The sequence below is a fragment of the Macrobrachium nipponense genome, chromosome 40 (assembly GCF_015104395.2).
Source record: "Macrobrachium nipponense isolate FS-2020 chromosome 40, ASM1510439v2, whole genome shotgun sequence".
In the NCBI taxonomy this organism is placed as follows: domain Eukaryota; kingdom Metazoa; phylum Arthropoda; class Malacostraca; order Decapoda; family Palaemonidae; genus Macrobrachium; species Macrobrachium nipponense.
The window spans coordinates 25,982,374-25,997,904 of NC_061101.1; the positions used below are offsets into that span (position 1 = coordinate 25,982,374).

At 38.7% G+C, this 15,531-nt stretch overlaps 1 protein-coding gene across 1 annotated transcript in view; it reads right to left on the reverse strand.

The window, feature by feature from the left end:
• Positions 1–7,504: 7,504 nt before the first annotated feature.
• Positions 7,505–15,531, reverse strand: part of LOC135212039 (tolloid-like protein 2) — an 801,312-nt gene continuing 793,285 nt past the window's right edge. The window contains exon 17 of the mRNA XM_064245348.1: positions 7,505–12,427. Coding sequence (XP_064101418.1) covers positions 12,248–12,427 — 180 coding nt within the window. The 3' untranslated portion in view covers positions 7,505–12,247. The remainder of the gene's footprint in view (positions 12,428–15,531) is intronic.

The following is a 15,531-nucleotide window of genomic DNA, read 5'->3' on the forward strand; positions in this document are numbered from 1 at the left end:
TACCTGGAGACTTCAATGCTGCCTCCTAGTTAAAGTTAGTTGATCTGTGACCTGGAGACTTGAATGTCTTGCCTCCTAGTAAGTAGTTATCTGTGGACCTTGGAGACTGCAATGCTGCCTCTAGTAAGTAGTTATCTGTGACCTTGAGACTTAATGCTGCCTCCAGTAAGTATTTATCTGGACCTGGAGACTTCAATGCTGCCTCTAGTAAGTAGTTATCGTGACCTGGAGACTCAATGCTGCCCTCTCGTAAGATAGTTATCTGTGTTCCTGGAGACTTTAATGCTGGCTCCACTAAGTAGTTATCTGTGACCTGGAGACTTCAATAGTCTCCCACTAAGTAGTTTATCTGTGACCTGAGAGACTTCAATGCTGCCTTAGTAAGTGTATCTGTGTTCCTGGAGACTTCAATGCTTGTCTCCACTAAGTAGTTACTGTACCTGGAGGACTTTCAAATACTGTCTCTCAATAAGTAGTTATCTGTGACTTGGAGACTTCAATGCTGCCTATAGTAAAGTCGTTATCTCTGTTCCTGGAGGCTCCAATGCTGCTCCAGTTAGTAGTTATCTCGTGACCTGGAGACTCAATGCTGCCTCCTAGTAAGTAGTTATCTGTGTGGAGACTTCAATGCTGGCCTCTAGTAAGTAGGTTTATTACTGTGTTCCGGTGGAGGTTCAATGCTGTCCTCCAACTAAGGTATCTTGTGACCTGGAGACCTTCAATTACTGTCCCCACTAAGTTAGTTAATCTTGTGACCTTGGAGACTTCAATGCTGCCCTCCTAGTAAGTAGTTTTATGCTGTGTTCCTGGGAGGACTTCCAATGCCTGTCCTCCAGTTAAGTTAGTTTTTTATCTGTGACCTGGAACGAACTTTAAATGGCCTGCCTCTAAGAGTAATCTGTGTTCCTGGAGAATTCAATGCTGTGTTCCACTAAAGGTAGTTATCTGTTGACCTGAACGAAAAGACGTTAATGTGCCTCCCACTAAGTAAGAGTTATCTGTGTTCCTGGAGCCTTCCAATGCTGTTCTCCCCACTAAGTAGTTAGTTTCTGGGTTTACCTGGGAGACTTTCAATTGCTGTCCCCCTACCACTTACGGTATGTTATCTGGTGACCTGGAGGACTTTCAATGCTTGTTCCCCTCCAGTAAGTAGTTGATCTGTGGTTTTTCCTGGGAGGACCGTTGGGGGAATTAGGCTAGTCGGTGGGGGGGAGGGGGAGAGGAGAAAGAGAGAGGGGGCCGGGGAGGGACGTAAAGGAAAGGGGGGGAGTGGGGGGAGGCGGGTTATGAGGGGGGAAGGGGAGGGGACTGGGGGGGGGAAGAGGAAGGAGAGGAGGTGGGGGAGGGCCGGGCGGAAAGGCGGGAAAGGGGAGATGGACGCGGCTGACTTTCAATGCTGCCCCTCTAGTAAGTAGTGGATCTGTGTTCCTGGAGCTTTATGCTGTCCCTCCACTAAGTATTATCTGTGCCTGGAGACTTTAATCCTGCCCTCTAGTAAGTAGTTATCTGTGTTTCCTGGAGACTTCAATGCCCTGTCTCCACTAAGTAGTTATATCTGTGACCTGGAGAACTCCAATGCTGCCTCTTATTAAGTAGTTTATCTGTGTTCCCTGGAGACTTTTAAGCTGTCCTCCACTAAGTAGTTTATCTGTGTTCCTGAGACTTTAATGGCTGTCTCCACTAAGTAGTTATCTGTGGATCTGGAGACTTCAATGCTGCTCTAGTAAAGAATTATCTGTGTTCCTGGAGACTTCAATGCTGGTCTCCCCTAAGTAGTTATCTGTGACCTGTTAGAACTTCAATGCTGCCTCTAGTACTTAGTATATCTGTGTTCCTGGAGACTTCAATGCTGTCTCCACTTAAGTAGTTAATCTGTGACACTGGAGACCAATGCTGCCCTCCAGTAAGTAGTTTCTGTGACCGGAACTTTCAGTGCTGCCCTCTAGTAAGTTATCTGTGTTGTCATGAGACTTCAATGCTTGCCTCCAGTATAGTAGTTATCTGTGTTTCCTGGAGACTTCTTGGCTGGTCTCCACTAAATTAGTTATCCTGTGACTGAGACTCAATGCTGCCTCTATTAAGTATTATTCTGTGTTCCTGGAGACTTCATGACCTGTTCCCCAGTAAGAGTGTATCTGTGACCTGGAAGACTTCATGCTGCCTCCTAGTAAGTAGTTTATTGTGACCGGGGAGACTTCAAAATACGTCTCCACTAAGTAGTTATCCTGTGACCTGGAGACTTCCAATGCTGCCTCTGTAGTAGTTATCTCTGTTCTGGAGACTCCAAGCGCCTCCAGGTTTAGTAGGTTATCCTGGACCTGGAGACTTCAATGCTGCCTCTAGTAAGTAGTTATCTGTGTTCCTGGAGACTTTCAATGTGTCTCCACTAAGTAGTTATCTGTGACCTGAAGACTTTAATGCTGCCTCTAGTAAGTAGTTATCTGTGTTCCTGGAGACTTCAATGCTGTCTCCACTAAGTAGTTATCTGTGACCTTGGAGACTTCAATACTGTCTCCCACTACGTAGTTATCTGTGACCTGGAGACTTTAATGCTGTCTCCACTAAGTAGTTATCTGTGACCTGGAGACTTCAATGCTGCCCCTAGTAAGTAGTGATCTGTTGTTCCCGGAGACTTCAATGCTGTCTCCACTAAGTAGTTATCGTGGACCTGGAGACTTCAATGCTGCCTCTAGTAAGTAGTGATCTGTGTTCCGGAGACTTTAATGCTGTCTCCACTAAGTTAGTTATCTGTGACTGGAGACTTCAATGCTGCCTCTAGTAAGTAGTTATCTGTTGTTCCTGGAGACTTCAATGCTGTCTCCACTAAGTAGTTATCTGTGACCTGGAGACTCCAATGCTGCTCTAGGTAAGTAGTTATCTGTGTTCCTGGAGACTTTAATGCTGTCTCCACTAAGTAGTTATCTGTGTCCTGGAGACTTTTAATGCTGTCTCCCACTAAGTAGTTATCTGTGATCTGGAGACTTCAATGCTGCCCTAGTAAGTAGTTATCTGTGTTCCGGAGACTCAATGCTGTCTCACTAAGTAGTTATCTGTGACCTGTAGACTTCAATGCTGCCTCTAGTAAGAGTTATCTGTGTCCTGGAGACTTCAATGCTGTCTCCACTAAGTAGTTATCTGTGACTGGAGGACTCCAATGCTGCCTCCAGTAAGTAGTATCTGTGACCTGGAGACTTCAGTGCCTGCCTTCTAGTAAGTTATCTGTGTTCCTGGAGACTTCAATGCTGCCTCCAGTAAGTAGTTATCTGTGTTCCTGGAGACTTCAATGCTGTCTCCACTAAGTAGTTATCTGTGACCTGGAGACTTCAATGCTGCCTCTAGTAAGTAGTTATCTGTGTTCCTGGAGACTTCAATGCTGTCTCCAGTAAGTAGTTATCTGTGACCTGGAGACTTCAATGCTGCCTCTAGTAAGTAGTTATCTGTGTTCCTGGAGACTTCAATGCTGCCTCCACTAAGTAGTTATTTGTGACCTGGAGACTTCAATGCTGCCTCCAGTAAGTAGTTATCTGTGACCTGGAGACTCCAATGCTGACTCTAGTAAGTAGTTATCTGTGTTCCTGGAGACTTCAATGCTGTCTCCACTAAGTAGTTATCTGTGACCTGGGACACTCCAATGATGCCCTCCAGGTTAAGTAGTTATCTGTGACCTGGAGACTTCAATGCTGCCTCTAGTAAGTAGTTATCTCTGTTCCTGGAGACTCCAATGCTGCCTCCAGTAGGTAGTTATCCATATTCCTGGAGACTCCAATTCTGCCTCCAGTAAGAAGTTGTCTATATACCTGGAAACTTCAATGCTGCATCCAGTAAGTAGTTATCTACATCCCTGGAGACTCCAATGCTGCCTCCAGTAAGTAGTTATCTCTATTCCTGTAGACTTCACTTGGCGCACTGGACACTGGCTCAATTAAGACTTTTTTATTTTATTGCATATGATTGTTTTCATACTTTTTCATTACGTTAAATTTATTGACAAATTCCCTTTTTATTTGAATTGTTATTGCTTTTAAATACATACAGTAATATTTTAACTCTCTCTTCTCCTTCTCTCCTCAACAAATCAACGCTTCGTTCAGTCTCAAGTCAGCTGGGCGTGACATCACCGCAGTTACGTACGATTTTATACATTTTTTATGCTAAATGTTATATTGAAAGCTAAATTTTATATTAAATGCTTTATACCTTAATGTATTTTGTCGAATATTGTTATCATTAAACTATATATTGTAAATGAAAAAATAAATTAATACAGTTTAACTTGTAAGACCCAGTAGGCTGTCGAATACAAGTATAAACTAGATTATACGTCAGTTCGAAGTATGAGCATTTGTTCGGCAAACGATACAAAATTTTCTCAAAAATTTTGTTCGAAAAATGGAAAGTTCGACATATGAAACGTTCGACAAACGAGGTACCACTGTATTTACTTCCGAATTAACAGGCGTAGTCACTGCACTAGATTTAGTTCTTCTAAGTAGTGACATTAATTTGTCATATATACTCAGATTCTAAAAGCACTTTGGAAGCTATTAAAAAATTTAATAGCTTTCGTCCATTAATTTAAAAAGTTCAGGAGTCGCTTTTTCTTATAGTATGTTGTCTGTATAAATCAGTCTCTTTCTGTTGGATCCCTTCTCACGTGGGGATTCACGGAAACAAGACTGCAGACAAGGAAGCAAAAGCTGCTAATGTTTTACCAGAAACAACTTTCAGAAAAGTGCCTCATACAGACCTAAAAGGTCCTATTAGGTTTTCTGTTTTAAGTAATTGGCAAGAAAGGAGGACTTCTCTTCTTGCCAATAATAATAAGTATAAAAATATTAGGAAAAATATACTGCCATGGCCTTTGTCATTCCAGCTTGACAGATGAACAGAGGTTATTTTAACGAGATTTAAGGATTTGTTTGTTTTGTTTGCATGGTGTTTTTACGTTGCATGGAGCCAATGGTTATTCAGCAACGGGACCAACGGCTTTACGTGACTTCCAAACCACGTTGAGAGTGAACTTCTATCACCAGAAATACACATCTCTAACCCCTCAGTGGAATGCCCGAGAATCGAACTCGCGCCGGCCAAGACCGATCACGCCACTGAGGCGCTCAAGATTTAAGGATGGGCACTCATTTAACTCATCAGTTTATTTTGGGAGGAAGCAGACCACCAGTGTGTGTTTATTGTGACGAGATACTAACAGTGGTGATGGTTTGCCCCATATATTTCAACTTAAGGGAAAGATATTTCCAGGGTAAATCCCTATCGAATATTTTAGGAGATGAAGCAGATATTTCTGCTCTCATCTCCTTTTTAAAGTGTATACAAATTTTTTATATTTAGTTTTTTCTTTATATCACATTTTATTATATATTACGCCATTCATTAGACTTCATAACTTTATTTTATTTGTTAGTCACATCTCATTTTATTTATTAATTTCTTTCACTAATTCGTTCATTCATTTACCAAAATTAAATTTATTTACCCTGCATTACTGCACTGAATGGCCTTCTTGGCCACAGTGCTTGGGCTTTTGCCCTAATTATCATACATTCATCCTTTGGGAAATGCATAATTTGTTTGGGTTTTGTGCCTTTTCATTCTTTAAAAAGGGATTTATATGGTGCAGTTGCTGCTACTTCTATTTCATCTCGTACATGTAAAATTATTTGGTCTTTTCTTTACATTACCACCTATTAAAATGTGTTGATTAACAGTACAAATGTTAACCCATCAAGTGACTTAAATGTGATATGTATTATGGTGTTGCTTTCAGGGGCTTTATATGGCATCTACGTAAGTAATCTTTAGAGTTTATTAAATTCAAGTATGTACGTAAGTTTCCAATGTAAGTTGCAAGTAAGTGAATCAGCTATGTAAGGTGAGGTATTAATGTACTGTATATTTGTCTTTCACATATCTCAAGGCTGGTGGTCAAAACACAGACAGTACCCGCTCATTGTGAGCTTTTAGTAACATTTGTTATTCATTGCCTTTACAATTGGCCTTGAGGAAGATCTGCTCTTATGCCCTTTGAGAGCCATGAGGACTTGTTTTTGCAAGGCCAAACATTTTAGAAGGGAGGAATGTCACATTTATTTTAGCTAATCGTGTAACTCAGAAGTCTTCAAAAATATGTTCTCACAAGCTTAAATTGCAGTTTGGAGAGCTTTTAAAGATAGTATTACCTAGTCAAATGCTTTGAATAAGACATATTACCTACAAGTTAAATGCCCTGAATTTTCAAGTTAGTGGTCATGAAATCAGGTGGTATCTACTTTCATTTTTTAAAAGTAATATTTTGTCTCCTAAAAGCCTCCTACTTTGCATTTTAATACGTGCTCTCTCTTCCCTGTTGTTGCAAGCAGATTGGAATAGAACTTCTAGATGATCGAGTTACTATGATCTCTATGCTTGGAACTTAGTTTAATTGCTTTTGGTCTGTTTTGATGAGTTAAATTAATTTTCAGGCTTATTGTGATTAACCCTAATTAGTACAAATTGTGGCCATACTAACTATGGTAGGTACAAGTCCATTTCATGACCTCATGTCAGGACTAGCTGGAAACTTCGCTCCAGGAATTCACTGGCTTCAAAAGCTTCTATAGGATTTGCAGGGGTTCTCCCAACTAAATAACTATTCAGGCTGCTGTAACATTATCTGTTTGTGATGATAAGTAAAGATAAAAAGAAAATTTAGTAGTACAAACTAATCACTTTGAGATTATTTATAGGCCCTCTGTGACCCATACTGTCTTGCAGCAACACTTAGAATGACTTGACCACTATTAGGGCCTCCTCTGATCCTGGATGTTTAGATGACAAGGTGGAATCAGTTTATTTTAGTGTATTTAGAAAATGAGACAATACACATTTGCTGTTACTACTTCAAAGTATATTATGTTATTTCTTTTTAATCTTCCAGGGAAGAAAGGCTGCATTCAAAGTATTAGATTTGAGTGATGAACCAAACCAATGTCTGGGTGGCTGGGTTAGACTACTGTGCATGATGTAAGTATATACGTAAAAACTTTTTCATGAATTTCTATGGAATTTTTATAGGAAGTTTACCTTTCATATCATGGTTGCTTAATTAGCTTTTAAGAGTGACCATGATTGCATAAACTGGACTCCTAAATATTTATGATGGTCAGCCAAATGTCAGTGATGAGTTTCCTAGATGATCATCTTTGAGTTTCCTAGATGATCAAGATGAAACTATTGTACTATAGTCTTGCAGAAGTGCTTTGAGATCTATTTTGCAGTGGGTTCAGTTTTCTGATATAGCAGCAAAATATGATGTACTATAACAAAGACCCTATGGAGTAATATGCTTGTACATTACATTTATCAGTCAGTTCAAGAGATCAGTCCATAAATTGCATAAATTATTAGCATGTAATTACTACAGTTCTATTGGTTATTAAGTAAGGAATTCTAGATTGAGATTTGATATGCTGAGGGGATACTATTTTATACAAATATCATGATCCACTTCATATCCAAATAATTTTTTTCTTTTGATAGTGTTCATTTGATAACATTCATTCCACAAAACATTTTTTTGTGATAATTAAAGATGAGAGCAGTTTTACTCTTGGTATTTCTGTAATAACTCGTTGGCAAACTGCCCAAATGCATCAGTTTGTAAGATGAATAATTGCCCAAGAGGTATCTGAAAGTCATCAGATCAAATTGCATTTTCCAAACCAAAACTACAAGCTGGAAGAATGAGAACTTCCCAGATAATCACACAAATAAGTGTAATAACTCAATTTCTGCTCTTCAAGAATGATTTCTAGTGAATATACAAGTTGTTATAGTAAAGGGTATTTTTATTTTAGATTTATAAACATACCTGTGTACATACAGACTTCTCACAAACCAGCTAGACGGTTCTTAAGTTTCTTTATGGTATGACAATATAATTCCTATCCATTATTATACATAAATACCTTTTCTCTTTATATAATGATGATGACATTTTTAACATTTACTATGAAATAAGATCAATTCTTTATACTGTATATACAAAATGAACAGGACTGGCAAGATATTTCAAATACATAGGCACATATGTTCTTCCCATGTTTGCATATCTTACATTAAAATCTATTTCAACATGTTTATATATACTGTAAGCTGTAATTTACAATAAAATCTTTATGGCACTGGTTTCTGAAATATAAAAATGGCACAGTGAAAATAATTATATTACAAGTTTGATTATAAGCACCTTCCTGTACAGTATTTAAAGCAGTATCAAGTGGATAAGTTATATCTATATATATATGTTTTTCAATTAAATAATGCGAATTGTAAGTACGGTACTAAAAATATGACATAGTTATATTAAAATATAGTTTATTATAATAATATGAGGGATTAAGGAAAAATGAGATTAAGCTATTCTCTACCATTTTTGTGCCCATTTTTATTGATTAAGCTAACCTCTTTAATACATAATATACGTGTTACTAGTATATTATGGCAATTTGTGTGAATTTCTTTGCAAACTTCATTTAAAGTTAACCGTGGTGGTAAATGTAATTTGTTATACGTATATATATTTTTTTTTTCGCAAATGCCGAGTCTGGATGAATTTACTTTCTGAATTTTCCAATAGAAGACATAGACAAATTTTCCATAAATATATTATACACAATACAACAGTATTAATACAAGAAAGCATGCCTCACTTCAGCTTACAGTAAGTAGGTTGTATTACTACAGTACGTACAGTATAATACACTCTTCAAATGTGGCAGAAAATGCAACTCCCCAAGCTTATCATTATACTAGTTGGACCATCATTTGAAATTCTCACTATAGTATTGTTAAAGGTCAGTGGTAACTTTTCTCAGTCATATAAAAGTAAGAACTGTCAGTTAACAAGTGACCTGCAAAGTCATTCTTTAGCTTACTGTGCTCTTGCACACAAGTGACCTTAGGGGCTACTGCTTATCTGGTATATAGTGCTAACAGTTCCTTGCAGTGTCCTTTTGGCCCCACCTGCATTGCTTTCTGCTTTGTACTCTTCCATTCCCTTTAATCCTTTCTAACTTGGCTAGTGACAATTTTCCATTGTTCGATTTTTACATCTCATTCAAGACCGAATCATTTAGGCAAGACCTGTGATAGCTTAGCAGTGTGTCTCAGTAGTCACGTTAATCTACATTTTGATAATGTGCAAACAAGTGGCTGTAAAAGAAGGGGGGTAGAATTCTTTCAAAAATTAGATTGCATTACATTGTTACTGCTGTAATTTGCAGCAATCATTTTTATGATATTCAAATATAGTTTACTGCAGTTACTGTCAGGATATTCCACCAATGAAGATTTTAATTTATCAATTTTATATATACTTCCTGTCATAATTTACAAGGATGACAGATTTACTTTTGGATATTAGTTGGGTAATTTTGTCATAACTTATCTACCACACAATACTGAATTAGCTTGGTTTTGGTAGTTTTCTCAGACTGTATGGTGCCAAGGTGAACATTCTGCTTTATTTCTTTCTTTGGTCATATCATAAAGGAAGTTTAGTTAATAAACAAAATAAAAATATCCCCAGATATTTGACAAGATTTAGTGAATGTTTGACATAATAGGTGAAAGTTTCTAAGTTAGTTTATGAAGATTTGTTTGAAAAGTTTATGAAGATTTGTTTGAAAAGTTTATGAAGATTTGTTTGAAAAGAGAAGTGCTTGATAAAATGACTAGTAAGTGTTGATTAATTAATATTGCTATTGTAATTGTATTTAAATGAAGTGCACACCACTATGATATTTGACTGCCTTTTATTTGGATACGAATGTTTAAAACCATGTTCGGGCTTTTTATAAGAAAAGGACATACTTTTTTCCCTTGCTTTTTATAAGAAAAGGACATACTTTTTTCCCTTGCTTTTTATAAGAAAAGGACATACTATTTTTTTCCTTTCTTTTTCTTGAAGATTTAGTTGCAAAATCTTTGGAAACAATTTCCACTAAAGCTAGCAAGAACTTAATTTATGTTAGTTCTGATTTCTTAAATTCAATACTACAGTATTTTGCATTATGTATTAAGCAAATAATTTCATCGAAGGAATTTGATAATGAATTTTATTTACTATATTCTATTTAAACTAGTTGTATAAGAGTTGACGGAAGGAAATCTTGGAATCTGGAAGTTATAAGTCAAAGGGCTTACTTCCCATATGTCTGGTACATTCCTGAGAGCTGATCAACTTCTGTCGAGTGAATCAGGCCAAAATTTACCCAGTAATTGTCAATACGTAGTTTGTTCTATTTTATACCAATTACTGTGCTATATAGTCAGCTCTCTAAGAGTTAGGGAATTTTAAATTGGTAATCAGGTTAACTTTTTTTATGTGAGTGATGTGCCATAACTGGTATTCAGTATGTTAAGTGTGGGAATTTTTCATAGGAGCTTCTCTTCTTATGTTTGACATTATGTAGTGTGGTATAACCATTTACTGCAGTGTGACTAAGTTTTGATGTACTACTGATATTTTCATGCTGCAGTAGATATAGTACTGAATATTAAAATATACACGAATATTCTTTCCTTCCTTTTATTTCTTATAACTTCTATTGCTCTCAAGGCACCTCCTTTTTTTTTCAATGGTTATGACTGCATTGTAGTTCCCCTCTGACTTTTTAGGTTAGTTCATGGAATAAATACTTGATATCCTCTTAATATGTAACACTTTACCTCTTAAAACTAAAAGCTACAGTTGTATGTAGTTGATATGTAGTGAAGTGTATGGTCTACTAAAATTCTAATTCATACTAAATAGCTGGATAAGATCTTGAAGTTATATTTTCTGTCAATAGTTAGTGCATAGTAATGTACAATTTGGTTTTTATTGACAATTTCATCTGGAAACAGAAAGAGAAACTGGAAGCCTGAAATGTATAGAAGAAAATGTGAGCCAGCATTTCTTTCTTTTGCTCTTAAATGGATTTATGACAACCTGCAATCTTGATAATCCAAGTCCAATCTTCACCCACTACAGTCTTATAAATTCATTGCTAATCTCCATCATCCTAATACTTTATGGTGCATTCCTGAATTAAAATACATTAACAGATAATGGTAGAGTTAGGACTCTACCCACAATAATGCCTTGTAAGTCTCGAGCTTGATTCAAGAAAGAAAATGTGATGCACTGAGAATTTTGATTTAGGAACTAAAATTGGTAATTCAAGAATCCCTGATTGCAGTATTTCTGCAGCTTTTAATGAAGCAATCAATTTTCTTCCTTGGAAACTTAAAATACACTATTAATATTAATCACAGAAATCAGAAATTTTTTGAAAGTTATCCCAAGATGAGGTATTTCTTCTGATTGGTACACTCGCATTATATATACTTTTTATGTTAGTTGTACCACTGGATTAAAACATCTAGAACATCGAACTTTACTTTGTACAAGCTAAGTATTTCTTGGTGTAGTTCAAATTCAACATCCATACAGGATTACTGTGGATAAACCTGCATAATTTAAAACATTCATTATAATGACAGTTTTTTAAATTATGTTTTTCATTTAACATGTCATTATGAGTTACACACTCAAGTTCCCCACTTACAAAGTAATTGTGACTAAAAGTTCGACACAGCCGTATATTGGCATTATCAAGAACATAAAAACTTTACACAATATTAACACTACTGTTTAATATCTACAGTCTATTAACATGAAATTGAACTTTGGCAGCTTCAGAGGGAAACTCCGAGACATGGTTGCATTATTAATAATACATTTATAAGAAGTTATCAAGTGATTTCAACAAAATCAAGATACTTCCTGTGACATATTTTATCCCTGTCTTTGAATTTTGCCCACTGAATGTTGCCGATCATCGCAACAGGAATTTACACAGTAGAAATGAGAGGAATGAGAACTAGCAACAAGATGAGATGCTGGGAAGAACCAGCCTATGCATAAACTGCGACGCATCCCATATTATGGCCAAAATAACTTTTGGAAGCTTAACATGTACTGTACAAAAACTTTGGCCAGTTTAAGTGAACTGCATTATTGTCAGTAACCTTTCCATTGTAAAGATCTGGATATTTAATAAAAATATTCCTAAATCTTAATCTAACTCTAAATCTTGTACAACACTTTGGTAAAGTTCATTTAAAATGTACAAATGTGAGCTTCTGATAGCAAGATGACTAAGGCTCACAGAGTGGTGGTAACGTCGCAGCTAATTATACTTTGCTAATATCCTCTGGAGAAACTGTAGCTAAAACTATTATTATTATCACCAGTACTATTTTCTGCAATATTTTCTTCTGCTATAGCAACGTATGCAGCAGAGAATCCTTTTGTGTTTATTGTGTCGTCAGTACGGAACCTCACTAGTAGGGCATCATGCACAGACACAATCTCTTGAGGAATCTGAAAATATATAAATAGATAATAGGACTGCTCATTGGTCTACAACAAAAGACTGGAAATATTCTCACTGTAATGCATTAATAAAAAAAATGTGCAAGATAATGTTCAGTAGTACAGTATTGAATTTTTGATAAAATGGTTGTAGTATAAAAAGTGAAACACTGGTTCGTATGAATATGACAAAGAGAACTTGGTCTCATGCACACAAAAGCAATCAGTCCTCCAATGGAATTATGTTTGATCCTTTTCTATCAAAAGTTAGTGGTTTTCAGGTTCACTGTAACTTGCAAAGAACACGAGACCCTATAAAAGCTTCAGGTAGTTATTTTTAAATCCAAAGCTGGGAAATTAACCTTTTGGAACACGATGTACTGAAGTGCCATCGTTTCAAATCCAACATCCATGCCACCATTTTAAATTCAACCTCGGTATTATTTTAAAACTACTGACCCATATTTACAATAATTTTGTAATATTATACAACCCTTAAAATTCTGCATTTACCTTACAACAAAAACAACAGTGCAAATACACTTTCATCCACAGATCTTTCATTGTTCATATGCGAACAAACCTTTGGTCTTAACAATAGGATAATTTCTAGGCCTAGCTGATCCGATTAAAAAGCAGATGAAAAGCAAGGAATCTTGTGATATCTGGCAACGCATGTGTAGATCGGGTGAAGAGTGGTCAAAGACCACGCACCTACACCAGTCTTTTCTTTGACCGCCTGGGCAAGAGTTGTGTTTACCTCTCTTGGCCTTTTCCTGGTTCATTGCCCGTTTAGTTTCTTTTAGTGTGTGTGTATGTTTTTGCCTGGTATTATGGCTTCTTCTGCTCCTCCTCGGTGTCAGCGTATGTGCCCCGAAGTTCCTGGTTTTCCGTGTTCTCGTTTTTTGGCTTCAGCAGCAACCGACCCTCACATCACATGCAGTAGGTGTCGTTCGAATTTTTGTACTATTGCGAATCCTTGCACGGAATGCCGGGCACGGCCTAAGGAGCAGTGGAGGTCGTTTTATGGCAATAGGGAGCATCGGAGAGTCTCGACTCTTCCTACTTGGGAAGGTTTTGTTCCTATTCCTGATGTTTCGTCTCCTGCAGTAGTCAACCCCTATAGTAGCGTTGTCCCTGCATCTCCTTCCTTTTCTTCCATTGATTCGTCAATGGAAGTATCGGGAGGCCGCCAGGGTAATATTTGTAATGTAGCCCCTTCTTCCTCAGGAGTTTATTTGGTTCCCGAGAAGGGTGTTTTTTTTTTCATAAATCTATTCTCTTCCAGTGTCGGAGGCATCCAAAATGGCGGCGATTTGGAAGACGCTTGGGCTAGGGGGTACCCCGTCCTTGGAGGGGTTGCTAGCGCATTTTGTGGAAGCTCGCACCCCCTCTTCCCGGTCTGGCCAGGCCATTCCCCCCTCCTCCCGGCCTCGTCTTCGTGGGTAGCAGCAGTCGGCCATCTTGTATTGCTCCGCCAGTGGTGTCTCTTTCCCCCCTCGCACCAGGGGGAAGCCGTGATGTCACTCACATCAATGACATCTCTCCCAGTCGTCTCCTCTGATCCGCCTTGCTGAGCCGTGACGTCATCACTGCCGCCCAGTTCACAACATCTCCCTTCCTTGTCTTCTGTGCCTTCTCTGGCACATCATTCTGAGGTCATATGCCAGGCAGTGCTTCAGAGGTTGGACTCTGTATTGGATGTGAAGTTGGCTGCCTTATTGGTTGGGAGGACGGGTAGGAAACGTGTTGCTTCGTCCCCGCCTCCCGAGAAGAGTGCGCATAAGAAACTAGTGCTGTCTTCCTCCCCTTCTTCCCCCTCTATGCCTCGTCGGCGTATCAAGCGTTGGAAGGCTAAGGACTTTGCCCTTCCTTTACCTTTGAGGGAGGAACTAGGCGGATGTGTTCCCGAGAGTGCTGTGGTTTCGGGCAGTGTTAGTGGTGTGCGTTCTGCAGGGGTTGCTTCGTCCTCTGCCTCGAATCTCGAACGTGCAACTCCCCCCATCCTCGCACATCGTGAGCGTGTTGCAACCTCCCGTGCACGTGATGTTAGTGCTCCTTCTTCCCCAAGGCCTATTCGTTGCCGTAAAGATCTGAGGGTGCCTGTCAAGAGGTCGAAGGTAGTGAGCACGGAGTTGGTGCAGCTGGAGTGTTTGCCTGCCTCTCTCACTGGTGCTTTCAAGAGTTCGACTCCAAGGGATTCTTTGTCGATCTCGAGTGTTCAAGTTTCCCCCCCATCTCACGTACGTACGTCCGCCACACTTGTGACCATTCATGGACACGTTGAGTCATCTGTTGAGGTAAGTGATGTTCCTAGTGTTACAGTGGGTTCGTCTCGGAGGCCGATGCTTGGACCCAGCCCCTTCTGTTAATTTTGGTGGAGAAGGTGCATTAGAAGAGCCTACACACCCTTCTCGTCGTTGGTCTCCAGTGCCTGAGCAAGAGGAAGGAGACATGCAGGAGTTTCTGTCTTCCTTTTCGGAAGTTGTTGATCTCATTAGTGGGTTTAACAATCTGGAAAGTAGGACTCAGGTTTGTCGTCTTACACTCCTTCTTGCTTGGAAGCCTTGGTGGGAGCTACTCAGGACCCCAAATCATCTCTTCAGCTTCCTTTGTCGGGGCACGTTCAGTCGGTCTTGCAGAAGGTTAATGCCTCTGTTTCTGACCGGGACGGGTCGCTTTGCTCTAGGGGCTCTACCAAACTACTACCCCCGCCTCTCACGAGACATAGGAAGTACTATGCTATGAGCTCTGCATTTTTGTTGTCACGCCACCTTAACCCATATGTCATTCGCCTGAAGCTGGGTTTGACTTTGGAACAGGTGAGGTCGGTGGCTCCGTCCTTGTCTCCGCAAGACGCCTCAGCTTTGGAATCTACGGCGGCCTCCATGTTGCAGATGGTTTCTTGGCTGGACCTCTGGTCTGTGGTTATTGCCATATTTCAGAGCATGTCCTGCTGACTTGCTGAACACAATCACTTCAAAAAATTACTTTTTAAGTGTAGGTACATTACACTTTGTAACAACTAATATTGAACTTTTGACACAGGAGAAAAAATAACCACACACAGTTTACTTGCAAATAAATTCTTTTTTTTTTTCATCAATTTGTAT